The sequence below is a fragment of the Mytilus galloprovincialis genome, chromosome 13 (assembly GCF_965363235.1).
Source record: "Mytilus galloprovincialis chromosome 13, xbMytGall1.hap1.1, whole genome shotgun sequence".
In the NCBI taxonomy this organism is placed as follows: domain Eukaryota; kingdom Metazoa; phylum Mollusca; class Bivalvia; order Mytilida; family Mytilidae; genus Mytilus; species Mytilus galloprovincialis.
Window position 1 is genome coordinate 57,577,015 of NC_134850.1, and position 17,579 is coordinate 57,594,593.

Below are 17,579 nucleotides of genomic sequence, written 5' to 3' on the forward strand. Positions count from 1 at the left end.
ATCTCTGTGTCCACAGTTTATTTAATCATACCTGTTGTCTAGACTATTGACCAATCAAAGATCACACTCAGAGATCTGATAAATTATTAAATTGTGAATTAAAATTGTGAATGGAAATTGTCTGAGTAGATATGAATCAGTGGCAGATCCAGAAATTTTCATAAGGGGGAGTGGGCACCTGTCTGACTGCCTTATAGGGGGCAGCACCAGACAAACCTCGGCGATTCCCTATATAATCAACCACATTTTTCCATCAAAAATAGGGGTTGGGGTTGGAACCCGAAATCTGCCTCTGAATGAATGAATGTAGATGTTGAGTGTATATAAGTCAATAAAAACAGCAACCAAACAACCATGATGCAGAAAACAAAAAGACATCTTTAGGTTGATATTCAGCCTTCAACATAAGACAGGTGTTTCGTACAAAATATCAAGCTGTCTTATGACTTATAAAGGTAAAAATCCTATAACCCAGTAACACTAAGGCAGTATCTCTTAACAACACGACAAGCATTTTTACACCATAGAAGTTAAACAGCAATACAGTATCACAAGGACTGATGAACATTCACAGACCTCAACATAAGTTAAGAAAGCAAACAAAGAAACTCAAACATAACAGATTTTTTTTTATAGTAGTCAGTAGCTGATCCAAAAATTTTCATAAGGTATGCCCACTGACTGCCAAAAAAGGTTCCCCTCCAGTAATGCTACATTGTTCCCTAAAAAACAAACCAAATTTTTCCTGTGAATTGAGGGAAGGTCTGGCCCCCTTTGCCCCCCCATACTTAATCCACCTCAGTGTTAGTGACTCTATTAAGACCTTGTCATGCAGTAATTCTAACACCACAGACCTAGACATTACAACAATATCTTAAACCCAGTCCACAGTCCATGACAGTTTTTAAACTCTTTCTGTGGTTTGATCCTGTTGGGCATTGAACTCTTGAGTTATAACCTAGTCTCACACAAAAATCATATAATTTTAGAATTATTACGTAATATAAAGAGTAATAGATCGTCCCTTGTGTGATGAGCTCAATATGATATAATAAATATATGCTATCTACATGTAGTTTACGAGCCATTTAACCAATTACCTAATCTTTTGAACTAGACTTAAATCACATGTTTTCTTTCATTAAAATGTCTTATTTTTTTTCGTAAAACTTATTATTTGATGATTATTTAAAAAAAATCCTACATCTTTCATCAATTATATGTCTTGTTTTATTTTATCTTTAAATTTTAACTATTATAAGTTGATAAGTTAATTTTATATTGACATCTTTCAATAATTTGTACTTTTGGAAGCAGCATGTATGATATCGATCTTTGTTAAGTAATCCTCACAACTTCTTCGTTACATAACATAGCACTACAAATATTTTGTAGACTTCAAGTCTGGCATTTTACCACTCCAGATAAGTTGAGCAGGTATAAAAAATGTACCGGACAAATTGTGGTTAGTCTATTATAATGTTCTTGTTTGATTGGTTGATATCTTTAGATTTTATAGACACAAAAAACGAGAGACATTTTCATAAATATCGGTAAGACGAAAAAACATACTCAGCAACGTTACAGAAGTGTGTCAGATTGGTATGGTTTTTGTATGTCAAATAAGTATAGCAGCATATATGTAAAGAAAGCATCAGAATTTCATAGAATCACCTGAGGAAGCATTCATCCTTTTAGTTTAAATCATTATCTCGTTCTTTTTCCTTACGGTTCTTATCTGAATATAAAAAGAACTAGATGTCACGTGGTATGATTGACTAAATGAGACATTTAATAACTACCAAAAACCAAATGTTGTAGATGCAAGCAACTTAATACTTAGCTAGAATCTCAGCAATGTGTAAATTCGTTTCATTATAAAATTAGAGAACCATGTATATGAAGTAAAAGCAGTGACTCTATTAATGTTTAACTGATGTAGAACACATGAATGATGATGGTCACAATGAACTGTATATACTATAGATGTATACTGTTTAGTGAGTGTAGAACACATGAATGATGATGGTCACAATGAACTGTATATACTATAGATGTATACTGTTCAGTGAGTGTAGAACACATGAATGATGATGGTCACAATGAACTGTATATACTATAGATGTATACTGTTCAGTGAGTGTAGAACACATGAATGATGATGGTCACGATGAACTGTATATACTATAGATGTATACTGTTCAGTGAGTGTAGAACACATGAATGATGATGGTCACGATGAACTGTATATACTATAGATGTATACTGTTCAGTGAGTGTAGAACACATGAATGATGATGGTCACGATGAACTGTATATACTATAGATGTATACTGTTCAGTGAGTGTAGATGATGGTCACAATGAACTGTATATACTATAGATGTATACTGTTCAGTGAGTGTAGAACACATGAATGATGATGGTCACAATGAACTGTATATACTATAGATGTATACTGTTCAGTCATCAAGTTTGTCAAAAGGTAAAATAAGAAATGGATGTTGAATGCAATGATCTTTGTAACTATATATATATATATACTTAAATATATTTGAAAAATTGTTGACAAAAAACACAAAGAATTGCATGGTAAATAGCTGATAGCACTTTCAAGTGTCTTATAATTGCTTCCTTAAACAGTTTTATAATAAACGTTACTATATGAAAATGTAGCCACAATTTGGTTTGTTATGTCACATTAGCAGCATTTAAAGTTTACATTTGGTTCAGCTGCTGCTTGAATTCCAGATAAAGTATTTCTGTTTAGCCTTTAAATTTAGAAAATGTATATATGCTTAATTCTCCCATTCCCCATTGATCAAAATGTTCACTACCTGTAATGTTTCTGACTGATGGGGTTTTTGTATGTTGTAAACAGTGGAGGATCCAGAAATTTTCATAAATGGGGGCCCTCTGACTACCTGAGAGGGGGGCAGTTCCTGTCATGCTTCAGTGATTCCATATATAATCAACCAAATTTTTCAAAGAAAAGGGGGATCCTCCTTCGCCCCTTCACCCCTAAATCTGCCGCTGGTAAATACACTTTGAACCTGCCAAAGAGGGAAATCTTCTGTTTGCCCTATATAATTTTCTTTGCATGTTGAGCATATTGCCCAATACAACAAATTGTGAGTTTTATGCATTCAATTTGAATATCCAAACTTAAATGTCACAGATATCAATAGAAATTTGTACTATACTTGTAAATTTATGCTGATTTGAATTGTCAAACTGTAAAATAACATACAAATCAACATGTTACATTAAGGTTTGTAATAACTAGTTATACTTGTATACCCATGGGTCAGCAAGTTTGTCAAAAATTAGAGTAAGAGACTCACAGTTTAACCATTGTCTAACATAAGGATGGACATAACTAGTTATACTTGTATACCCATGGGTCAGCATTAGTTTGTCAAAAATTAGAATAAGAGACTCACAGTTTAACCATTGTCTAACATAAGGATGGGCATAACTAGTTATACTTGTATACCCATGGGTCAGCAAGTTTGTCAAAAATTAGAATAAGAGACCCACAGTTTAACAATTGTTTAACATAATGATGGGCATAACTAGTTATACTTGTATACCCATGGGTCAGCAAGTTTGTCAAAAATTAGAATAAGAGACTCACAGTTTAACCAATGTCTAACATAATGATGGTCAAAACTTTAAACACTTGTCATCATTGCCAATAGGTAAAAATTTGTCAAACTGTAGAATATTTAGAGACTATCAGTTAATTTTTAGCTCACCTGGCCTGATGGGCCAAGTGAGCTTTTCCCATCACTTTGCGTCCGGCGTCGTCGTCATCATCGTTGTCGTCGTCCTCCTCTGAAACTACTGGGCCAAATTTAACCAAACTTGGCCACAATCATCATTGGGGTATTTAGTTTAAAAAATGTGTGGCGTGACATGGCTAAACATAGAACCTAGGGGTAAAATGTAGATTTTGGCTTATAACTCTGAAACCAAAGCATTTAGAGCAAATCTGACAGGGTAAAATTGTCAATTAGGTCAAGATCTATCAGCCCTGAAATTTTCAGACAAATCAGACAACCCGTTGTTGGGTTGCTGCCACCAAATTAGTAATTTTAAGGAAAATTTTGATAATAGAGATAATTGTAGTAACAAGAATGTTCAGTAAAGTAAGATCTACAAACACATGTGACCATCACCAAAACACAGTTGGTCATGAATTTATGTGTCCATTGTTTAATATGCACATAGACCAAGGTGAGCAACACAGGCTCTTGAGAGCCTATAGTTTACCATTGTCTAGAATATTTTTAAATGATAATTCATGACTATATAAGCTTGTATTTATAATAACTAATGCATCAACATTTGAAGTTCTTCAAACTCTTTTTAACTGACAATTGACATTTATATGGAGGTCATAAGTTATGATATTATTAGTTACAAGTGTTCTAGTGACATAATAAGATATATATGGGGTCAGTAAATTCCATGTGGGGTGAGAGCGAAGCTTGAATCCCCATATGGAATTTACTGACCCCATATATATCGTATTAGGTCACTAGCACACTATGTAACGAATTTATCTTACCGACTATCGTAACGTGTGAAATTTAGACCTATCAAATGAGGAAGTCTTCAGTACTGTTAGCATTAAGAAACTACTTCCATTGATCCTACAAAAACAGATACCAACAATAACAACTTGTTAGGTTTAAATGTGTTTTATGAATTTAGTTCAATCTTAATCATCAATTTCTTCGTCTGTTGAAACCCTTACGTTTTTTCCCTCAGTACCGTTTTGTTTTTATAAAGGGATGTAACACCACTACTAACCGTGTTTGAAATAAGCCCTGCCTCCCTACTACCTTATATGGAATATAAAGGGACGTAACACACTGAGTCCACTACTAACTTTGTATTAGATAAGCTTTACCTCCCTACTAACCTAATATCAAATATACACGGTCTCCACGAGGGCGCTTTTAACCAATCACATTCCTAGAAATGTATAGGAGGTAAGATAAACTAGTAGATGCCTTCTAAATCGCAGTACAACTATGTGCAAGTGTTGAACCAAATAGTTTTAAATTTTACGGGCAGTATGTCGACTGAGCTGTGGTGCACAAAAGTTTTTCAGACAATGGATCGATAAATATCCGAATTGGGTTATTTTCTCAAAAGTTGGCATTTTCTGAGGAAAAAAAAATTGTTTCAAAGACAAATTTAGGAAATACAAGTACTACATTTATATGTCATATCACAAATATTTCCAACTTTTTATGGTTTGAGAGGAGATGCAGCTTAATGAAATCGGTCTCTTCTTTTAATAGTATAGATACTTGTATACAAATGGGTCAACAAGTTCTTCAAACTGAAATAGAACAGAACAACCATTTTACCACAAACCAACAATTAAATGATCATAAATGGATATATTTATATACCAATAGATTAACAAGTTTGTCAGACGTAAGAACAGCTAAGTATAATGTCTCATACAATTTATTTTTTTGCCGTTTAATCTTGCTATTTTCATGTTTTGTTTATAACATTAGTTGGCCTTTGAAATCTTATATAACACTGCACAATGTTTTTATAAGTCTATTGTAATTTAGCACTGGCTGAATTCTATGCTGTAGATCATGTAATCTTCTCTCTGATGAAACATCAGGGAAAATCAATGCTATTTCTTTACAAATTGATGGATAGAAAAAATAAAGTAAAAGTTTATTGCATCAAATCAGAATGACAAGACTCTGCAGAAATGTTTTTTTTTATTTTGTGTAATATTAGGTTGCACATATTGATTTTCAAGAATAACTGCATTTATACATAACTTCAGATCCTTCATCAAAACCATCAATTCTATATTTAGGGCTAATCAATATACAAATTTGTATTAATACAATTATTATATTTTTATCTTGATTTTTATTGAGGTCAATTCTTAGATGAGTTGATTTACGGATAGTTATTGCTATTTTGAAAGAGTTATATAAGTAACTTGTCTGTCAATGAGTTTTGTATTCGGAATGATTAATATTTCAAAGTTAACTTAAGCATCTCTTAAATACTAATAAAAATTGTACATGATTTTGTAAGTGAATTGATTTATTCTTTTATATGATAGGGAATTGACAGTTATATTTATGATCTGTTATTACAGACCATTTCATATTTACTCTTATGAAGGAGCAAAATGTAGCTGTAATCCAGGCCTCCTATATCTACACTAACAAAAAACTCGAAAGTTATCAATTAAAAAAGTAAAAGGGAAATTTAATTGATAACTAGATTATTGATAATCATATTTACATAAAGTGTTTGCTTAACACTTCTCAATGTCAAGCAAAGAAATTAAACATAAAACAGGCTATTATTTGAACTTGGAATTATTTTTAATTGTGGAATTTGCTTGATTTCTTGTTATTTTTTAAAATTTTTAATAAATTCCATTTTTATTCTGTACTGAAATGTTCTGTGCTGCGCACAACACTTTCTATTACAAAGAAAATAGTATATTTTCAATAGAATGTACTGTGCCTGGCACAACACTATCTAACTAAAATATATTGTATGGAAAGTGTTATTAACCGCTCAAAAGATTATAATACCAAATAAACATGAAATTTATTAAAAATTTTAAACACAAGAAATTTTGCAAATTCCATAATTAAAAATAATTCCAAGTTCAAATAATAGCCTGTTATAAATAGAAACTGTAAAGTACATATTCTTGGAGATTATATTTTGCAATTTTTATTGCTAAACCTGTTTGCAAGGATTTATTTTTTCATGTTCTTGTCTCTAATTAATCCCCAATCAAATAGCACATTTCTCACAGAGGGGGGACTCAACATAACAATTGTAGAAAACATGAAGAAAAACACATTGTTTATGTCAACACTTCTTCATATACCGACCGTCAGTTTTTTGTAATAAATCTGCACCTTCTATTGTCACTTAATTGTTGCCTTCTTCTTTCAGTAAATCTTTGTCTTTAATATACTGTTAGTAAATCTTTGTCTTTAACTGTCAGTGCATCTTTGTCTTATATTCTACTGTTAGTAAATCTGCCATCTACTGTTAGTAAACCTTTGTTTCAACTGTCGGTAAACCTTTGTCTCATCTTCTACTGACAGTAAATCTGCCATCTTCTGTTAGTAAACCTTTGTCTTATCTTCTACTGATAGTAAATTGTTGCCTTCATCTCTCAGTAAATCTTGACCTTCCACTGTTAGTAAATCATTGCCTTCTATTGTCAGTAAATCTTTGCCTTGATACTGTTAGTAAATTTTTGTCTTATCTTCCACTGTCAGTAAATCTGTCTTCTACTGCCAGTAAATATTTATCTTATCTTCTACTGCCAGTAAATATTTATCTTATCTTTTACTGTCAGTAAATATTTGTCTTCTTCTGTCAGTAAATCTGCCTTCTACTGCCAGTAAATATTTATCTTATCTTCTACTGCCAGTAAATATTTATCTTATCTATTACTGTCAGTAAATCTTTGTCCTATCTTTTACTGTCAGTAAGTCTTTGTCTTTTTTTTTACTGTCAAGAAATCTTTGGTTTATCTTCTACTGGCAGTAAATCTTTGCCTTCTGCTGTCAGTAAATCTGCCTTCTACTGCCAGTAAATATTTGCCTCCACTGTCAGTAAATGTAAATCTTTGTCTTATTTTGTCAGTAGACTTTAGTCTTCTTCTGTCAGTTTGTATAAATCTTGAGACACCACCCACTTTTTTTGTAAAATTAGAGTTTATTTAACCTTTATTAGATTTTTTATAGAAAACCTTATAACCTTATTAGGTAAGATGAATGGTGATTACCTCATAGAATTGGTTATAGGTGTCAAGAAATCAATGCTATTAGGATGCAGGGTTAACATCATGGAATCACTTTTGTCAATTTCAATTTCTGTTTAAATTTCCATGTAAATACTACCATTAACTGAAGAGGAGTGTTATGAGTTTTAGTAGGCAGGAAGAAAGCCGGGAGTAATAATTAGTTTTTTTGTCAAGCGAACAGAATGTGCAACGTTTAAATTAACTTAGGATCCAGACAATGTTTTAAGATCTGGTTTTTCCAGAAAATAATCACGGAAAATCCCACTCTTAATACTCGTAGAAATACTATAGGAACGCCACAGAAATCTGTAATACACTGAAAAAAGAATGATTGCTTTTAAGTATGATAATTTAAATGTCTTGAAGATATTTGATTAACTTTTTTTCTGTTGAAAATCAATTATTGGCCTAAATTTTTTTCCCTGATGCATTTTTGCTCAAAAGTTATCAATTACCCCCGGCTGATTTTGTTTTAATGATGTCAATGTGTTTATTAGCTGAATGACGGAGGCAAAACTATTTAGTAAAGCTTTCAGTAACAGACATCAATGAGCAGGTTTTGACAGTGAATGAATTGAAAACTTTTATTCTTTTATTTTTAACAAAATGAAGAAAAAAATCTAATTGGAAATATATTGATGATTAAAAGGAAAACAAACATGTGACCAAATTTGAAGGTCAAGATCGTTACACGATAAACAATAATAACAACAGATTCTGGTTTTACTGGATCCTTGAAGTAAACCAGCACAGCTTAGAAACAAGATAAACATCTGCTGTGGATTCACGTAATTTCCATGGAAACCAATTTTTATAGAATTGAAAAATAATTCTATTTTTTGTGGACAGTCGTTTTTGTTGTTGTTTTTTTGGACTTCAATTTTAATAGTAAGGAAAGAAAGTAAAAAGATGTTTTTTTACTTTTTCGTCTGATATATTAAAAAGAATCTAATATCATTTAAAAATGTGTTCAAAATAGAAAAAAATTAGTGATTTGAATGTTTTAAAATTAACATATTTCAATTGTCAATATGTTATTTTTATTTTTATTTTTATTTCTAATTTAGATTTATTTTATTGAATAGTTGAATGTAAGTATGGTAAGCATTCATAAAATTTCAATTTTAAACTGTTTATTCCTTCCAATCAGATTTACTTAGTCTTTGAACAAAGTAAAAGACAGAATTAAGCAACCCATCACTCAGAGTTAAAACCATTGAAGTTTTGTTCTATTCAATTGAAAGTAGTTTCTGCTATTGTAAGTATAGGTATAGAACCACTAATTTAGGCCTGGTCAGAGAGAACATAAAAGAAAGTAGTACATATTTTAAACAAAATAGTTCCTACTTATAGCTGTATTTTTGTCAATGGCAGGTATATTTGGGTTAAGTGTTGGTATCAAATGAATTTGCTTGGGGACTTAGGATCACTGTAGATTCCTTGTTGAAAGTTATATTTGAATAATATAGAAGTATATTAAATTTTGATAGGAGGGCACATTTGGTCTCTTGTTCAGATCAGAAGTTGCTATTTTTGTACTATCAAACTTCCTGGAACCAGTAATGCTCTAATATGCAATTAAAGGTATGTTGATTCTTTCAGCACTAGTCAGGGTAAGGTACAGTTTTGACATGAACTAACTGCCACTTTAGATGAACTTAAGACATTTTAAGTGGCCACAAATGCTTGAAATTGAAGAATTTAACATAGAAAGCAATGGGGCTTTTAATTAGTGGTTTTATAAAAATAAAATTGAGAAAGGAAATGGGGAATGTGTCAAAGCGACAACAACCCGAGCATAGAGCAGACAACATCCGACGGCCACCGATGGGTCCTCAATGTAGCGAGAAACTCCCGCACCCGGAGGTGTCCTTCAGCTGGCCCCTTTAAAAAATATGTATACTAGTACAGTGATAATGGACGTCATACTAAACTCCAAATTATACACAAGAAACTAAAATTAAAAAATCATACTAGACTAACAAAGGCCAGAGGCTCCTGACTTGGGACAGGTGCAAAATTGTACCTATAATAGAAATAGAGGTTTTGGTTATTTGTCAATGAAGCAACAATTCAGCTTCACACAAAATAGACCAAAGTTTTCTGTGAAAATTCTGAACACAATAAGGGATATCAACTCCTATAAGTACAGCAACTACCGGTAGTTTTAATTTATTGTAAGTGCAGGTAGATGTTTGTCCTCTAAAACAGGTGAGACATTCTTAAGTGTAAAAAGTTTATTGATATTTACAGCTTATTACATAATCACGGAAAAGCACAACAATATACTCTAATTAAAATCTTGAAGTTTATATATAGTTTTAAATTGTAAGTTCATAAACAAGTTCTGATACTCTTTTTCGCTATTTGTCCTCTATTACTTGACATCACAAAGCTTCCTGTAAAATTTGGACATCATAATAGACAATATCTGACGCCAGAATGGTAAAGTGATTGTTGTATGACGTCAATAGTTCAAAAGACGCAGATTCTTGGGTCACTCAGTGTGGATTTCCTAATAGAGATAATGTCTATAGTTGGTCTCGCTTTAAATAAAATTAACCAAATATATATCAATGAGTATACATGTGTTTGAATCTCTCGGTTTTCATATTTAAGATATACTCAATGTATACTCAGGTCATAATAAATTGTACAATTATTTTATCTTAAAAATCATTTTAAATTTGGAGGTACAGATATTCTTTTAACAAATTAAATGTCAATTACATTAGATTGATACAAGTTAATAATGTTGCTCATTGCATATAATAAGTTATATATTGAACCAGTTTATCCAACCCATGTGGAAAAATGGACTGGTAAAATTTTTACTCTCTAATTTCATATTTATTAACATTTAAAGTTACAGGTGTCCCTTTTTATACAATGACTGTAAAATGTCAAATGACATAATCTTCACACCAGAATGTATGTCAAACAGGATATCACCTTTCCTTTCCTATTGTTTTTCCCAGATGATGATCTTGGGCTTATTAGGCTCCTACTGAAGTGTACATTACTGTATGGTGACCTATAGTAAATGTTTACTTCTACGTCATTTCTTCTCTTGTGTAGAGTTGTCTCATTTGCAATCATACCACATCTTCTTAGGTTCATACGTAGTTCAATAATGAGCATGTGTATAGTGACATCTCCGCTTTACAAATTATGTAAAATAATCTTTACTAAAATGTTTTTACTGATATCATAAATTATTCAAATCTGTTACGTAATATTTTATCACAAATGTATAGGGATTAAAAATTCCTTTGGTAGGAATTTATTACGAAATAGTATTTCACACCAAGCTTTATATGGTTATAGTATCATATAGTCAAACAAATTGTACTTTTTCTATAAACTCTATCTTCTTTTTTGTTTAATAGAATTATTGCCAAAAGTATTAAAGAAATGGGTACCTGAAGGGCTTAAATTTTTAATGCTTTTTTTATCAAGCCAATTAAATTACTACAAGTTTATCTAAGAAATTAGCAGCCCCAGGTCCAAAATTTGTTATTGTAATGAGATTCATTATTATAATTGGCATCAATTGGTTACAGAACATTTGGAATGGGAAAGCTTATAAATATGAAAAAATGCACAAATCATCATATTTTGACAATTAATTTATCTAAATTATGCAGACTTTAAGAGCTTAAATTTACTCTAATTTTAAGAGCTTAAATTTACTCTATATATGAAGATAGTTGTTTTTATTTTAAGAAAGGCTGTTGTCAGTAAGATATATATATAGATCAATTTAAGAAAAAAAATTGGCTATAATTGTCCAAAAGTAAACCTAGTTCTTTTATAATTTTGTAACTTTTAATTGCAAGTCTGCTACGACCCTCACAGATATTCGTTATTTGGATTGATGCTTATTTGTTTTAGAAGAGGCAAAAAATCTGTAAAACAATTTTTACATTAGATCAATAAAGCATAATGGTTGAAGTATATGTGTACTGTTATACTTCTTCCAGTATGTGTAAGTCTAAAGTCTGAGGAGCCTGTTATTCGATGTTTGTCGTTTGTTGCTGTGTAAACTATTTGTTTTTCATTTAATATATTGTGTACATAAATCAGGCCATTATAGTTTCTTGCTAGAATTGTTTTACATTTGTCATTACAGGGCCTTTTATAGCTGACGATGCAGTATGAGCTTTGCTGTTGTGAAGAGTTGTCTGATTCTCTTTTCTATATGATGTGTTTATATAAAAAAGAAGATGTGGTATGATTGCCAATGAGACAACTGTCCACAGGAGACCAAAATGACACAGAAATTAACAACTATAGGTCACTGTACTGAGCCTTCAACAATGAGCAAAGCCCATACTGCAAGGCCCCGAAATGACAAAGTAAAACAATTTAAACAAGAAAACTAACGACCTTATTTATGTTTAACTTGTTATCATGTTTTATATCAATAGTTCACACGTTTATTTTCTTTTGTAGATCTTCAAAGACAGCACATAACCAGCTCAGACTTGATCCCTAATGGCACAGCACATCACGACTTACAGGTCCAACCTGAATCAACGACACAGCTAGATCGCAATCATCTTTGTCCTACATGTAGTAAAGGCTTCAAAAGCAAGCAGCAGTTAGCTCAACATAGTCTAGTCCATACCAATATACGCAAATATGTCTGTTCCTATTGTGATAAAGCTTTTAAACAGTTGTGTCATCTACAGCAGCATGTCCGTATTCATACAGGTAGGTTTATACTGCGATTCATAATTATTTGGTTGGATACCAATTTTCAAGGATTTTGTGAGTATCCACATATTAAAATGTTTCTCAAATTAAATATAAATTGCAGGATTCAAACACACATCTTCAGTGTTGACAGGCTTGAATTGTAGTTTGACTGACTTACACCAATGTGGATCACAGAAAACCATTGTAGGCTTATGTGTCCCCCATAATGGTAAAAAACGAAAAATTGTTAGCAAGATAGTCAAATGTATACGATATTTGAGTAATTATCGCTGGAGGTACTGTGGTTTCCTTTTTATTTGTTGGAAACCAATTTTCGTGGATTTCGTGGGCACAGATGAACCACAAAATTAAATGTTCAACAAATGACAAATTTTCTATAGGTTTGTATGCAGACTTCATTGAAACCACGAAATCAAAAATCTACGAGCCTGTAAGTTTTCCTTATCCCACGAATTGGTGCCCACAAAAATAACTGCATCCACAGTATATTACTTTGGAAATGTCACAGCCGGGGCAATAATAATCCCCTTTAAAACAAAATGGTTCATCACAATATGTTAGTTTAAGCAATTAAATTGTCAAATAAAAATGTATTAGATAGTTAAATAAATGACTCATTTAATTTGATAGAATCTATCATATGATAGTTTAAAATACAATATGTCTGATTAAATTTTAGATTTTCAAATGTAGCCTCAAGCACATGAAAGATACATTAATTGTCTAAATGCACATCTGGTGCTATAAAATTGGTACAGTTATCGTTATAATGAAACAATCCCAATAATTTCCACTATTTTCTAATTTATAATGTTTTGAGATAATATAAACAACAGTTGTCACAGGTTGAAAACATTGGAACAGTACATTTTATAAAAATTAAATATGCAAAAATATTTAAAATAAATTAAAACAGAACAAATTATTCCATTGTGTTATGTAACATGCGGACACAGTCTGTTGATTCTGTTATAATTACTTATGTGTGTGACATTCAAGGACGTGGTAATGTCTAAACATGTGCTAATAAGAAATTTACGAGGGATATTTCCCCCTAGCTTTAAAAAAAACCATAAACACGTTTATATCCCCATGGTAGTTTTATATGTATGACTGGCTCATCCTTATATAACAACTTTAAAATATTTGTGGTCGATTTTTTAAATCAGATTTTTTGGTTATTTTTATCGAGGATTGTATGTTTTATATAAGTAGGGCATACATAGAGAAAATGAATACCTTTGCGTCTGTAACCCATTAGTTTGAATTTTAAACACTCTCCATGTTAAGTTTAAGGGTGATACTGATGCTGATGATGCCAGAGGCACACTGAGCCTAACCTGGAAAATTAAAACAAAATATTGTTAGTCAACATTAATTTAGGTTAATGTCCTCTTACTTGTAATTTCTGCCTTTTACATGTGTCGAAACTTTATTTCCCTATAACAAGGATGCATAAATGTTAGTATTGATGCTTGACAAAAAAGTTTAGTGTTTTGTCTTACGAATTTCTCACTTATTTATGAGTATTAAATAACTTTTTTTTTAATTGGGTTCCTTTCAAGGTGATAGTGACTTCTGCTAATAAATAATAATGTCCTTCTGACAGAGTTCGCCTGACATCACCCTCATTTCATGGATCCATGGTCAAGGTTAAAGTTACGTGGTCGGTTTCTCTAATTCTGTAGGCAGTAAGTCAATTTGATGAACTGAATGATTGTAAGGTGTACATATCACGGCAGCAGAGGTTCAAATTCTGCTGAAGAAAGAACAAAAATTAACGAAAGCAAACTTGCAGATCTAACATTGTCAGACGAAATGTGTAACAATAGTTGAGAAACGATGAAGGTTTGATATTTAGTACATTACAATAACTTGACATTTGAAACCATACATGTTTTACACTAAGTACAAACTTTATATTTGATTTGAAAGTGTTAGTAATTCAAATGTTGTGTTTTCCAGCTTTTGCTTAAATGCCATTGAAGTTTTTTGGCTATTGTGGTTAAGTTATTAAACATGACAAACCACAGGTTCAAATTTAGATCTATCTATGATAACATCCATTGTTTAATAGTTTGCCCAGAGATCAATTCAGAAGCCATTAATTTAAAAACAGTTATAATTTTCTACTGTCCATTATTTGACATATAATATATAGAACTACATGTTTATAACTTCTTACAAAATAACTAATTTTTGACATCAGCTTCTAGAGTTATTTCCCTTGAAAATTCCTGAAAGTTTTGCCAAATACAGCTAAGGTAATCTATTCCTGAGGTAGAAAAGCCTTAGTATTTGAACAATTTAGGACCATATCAATGATAATTCATGTCAGCACAGAGGTGCTGGCTACTGGGCTGGTGATACCCTTGGGAATAAACACTATAGATTTTTTGGAAAGATTAGAACTTGTTCTAAATCTTTCCTTAGGCACTGGCCTCCCTAACAACACGACAGGTTAGCTACTACTACTGGATGTATTCACACTGAAACATAGTTCCCTATATTTCTCATGTATGTGCACATAATACACATATAAACTGTGAAAAATGGGTATATTTTTGGAGCAGTTCATTTCAAGAATGTATGTACTTGAGGTGTGTTGACGTGCAGGCTTTTTTAAAAACATTTTGATTAGGTAGTTGAGTATTGATACAATACTAGTATGATTGACAACTGTCATTATCACCAAACAATCAGGGACAAGGTGGATCTTAAATTACAATGCCCTACCTCCTAAACTGTCAATCAAATTGACCACATTACTTATCAACCTCAGTGTTACATAATGGTCAGTTGACCCCTTAAGGAGTTATTGCCCTTTATAGTCATTTTATACCAATTTTTCATAAATTTTTGTAATCTTTTACAAAAATCTTCTCCTCTGAAACTACAGGGCCAAATATAACCAAACTTGGCCACAATCATCATTGGCCTATCTAGTCACAGGCAACAGATTGTAGACTATACCAGACACAAAAGCACATGCAACATAGTGCAGACTATATCAGACACAAAAGCACAGACATTGGATAACAGACTATACAGTACACAAAAGCACAGGCAACAGATTGTAGACTATACCAGACACAAAAGCACATGCAACATAGTGCAGACTATATCAGACACAAAAGCACACACATTGGATAACAGACTATACAGTACACAAAAGCACAGACAACAGATTGTAGACTTTACCAGACACAAAGCACAGACAACAGATTGCAGACTATACCGGACGCAAAAGCACAGGCAACATATTGCAGACTTTACCAAACACAAAAACACAGACAACAGATTGTAGACTATATCAGACACAAAAACACAGACAACAGATTGTAGACTATATCAAACACAAAAACACAGACAACAGATTGTAGACTATATCAGACACAAAAACACAGACAACAGATTGTAGACTATACCAAACACAAAAGCACAGACAACAGATTGCAGACTATACCAGACACAAAAACACAGGCAACATATTGCAGACTTTACCAAACACAAAAACACAGACAACATATTGGAGACTATACCAAACACAAAAGCACAGACAACAGATTGTAGACTATACCAAACACAAAAACACAGGCAACATATTGCAGAGTATAGCAAACACAAAAACACAGACAACAGATTGTAGACTATACCAGACACAAAAGCACAGACAACAGATTGTAGACTATACCAGACACAAAAGCAAAAACAACAGATTGTAGACTATATCAGACACAAAAGCACAGACAACAGATTGCAGACTATATCAGACACAAAAGCAAAGACAACAGATTGCAGACTATACCAGACACAAAAGCAAAGACAACAGATTGTAGACTATATCAGACACAAAAGCACAGACAACAGATTGTAGACTATATCAGACACAAAAACACAGACAACAGATTGCAGACTATATCAGACACAAAAGCAAAGACAACAGATTGTAGACTATACCAGACACAAAAGCACAGACAACAGATTGTAGACTATACCAGACACAAAAGCAAAAACAACAGATTGTAGACTATATCAGACACAAAAGCACAGACAACAGATTGCAGACTATATCAGACACAAAAGCAAAGACAACAGATTGCAGACTATACCAGACACAAAAGCAAAGACAACAGATTGTAGACTATATCAGACACAAAAGCACAGACAACAGATTGTAGACTATATCAGACACAAAAACACAGACAACAGATTGTAGACTATACCAGACACAAAAGCAAAGACAACAGATTGTAGACTATACCAGACACAAAAACACAGACAACAGATTGCAGACTATACCAGACACAAAAGCAAAGACAACAGATTGTAGACTATACCAGACACAAAAACACAGACAACAGATTGTAGACTATACCAGACACAAAAGCAAAGACAACAGATTGTAGACTATACCAGACACAAAAGCAAAGACAACATATTGCAGACTATATCAGACACAAAAGCAAAGACAACAGATTGTAGACTATACCAGACACAAAAGCAAAGACAACAGTTTGCAGACTTTACCAAACACAAAAACACAGACAACAGATTGCAGACTATACCAAACACAAAAACACAGACAACAGATTGCAGACTATACCAAACACAAAAGCACAGACAACAGATTGCAGACTATATCAGACACAAAAGCACAGACATTGGATAACAGACTATACCATACACAAAAACACAGACAACAGATTGCAGACTAAATCAGACACAAAAGGACAGACAACAGATTGTAGACTATACCAGACACAAAAGCAAAGACAACATATTGCAGACTTTACCAAACACAAAAACACAGACAACAGATTGCAGACTATACCAAACACAAAAGCACAGACAACAGATTGCAGACTATTCCAAACACAAAAACACAGGCAACATATTGCAGACTATATCAGACACAAAAGCACAGACAACAGATTGCAGACTATATCAGACACAAAAGCACAGACAACAGATTGTAGACTATACCAGACCCAAAATCAAAAACAACAGATTGTAGACTATAT

At 32.4% G+C, this 17,579-nt stretch overlaps 1 protein-coding gene across 2 annotated transcripts in view; it reads left to right on the top strand.

Moving 5' to 3' along the window:
• LOC143056864 (uncharacterized) overlaps positions 1–17,579 on the top strand; it is a 113,377-nt gene that overhangs the window by 73,324 nt on the left and 22,474 nt on the right. For both annotated transcript variants that reach the window (XM_076230032.1, XM_076230031.1), the window contains one exon: positions 12,289–12,549. In XM_076230032.1, coding sequence (XP_076086147.1) covers positions 12,289–12,549 — 261 coding nt within the window. The remainder of the gene's footprint in view (positions 1–12,288; positions 12,550–17,579) is intronic.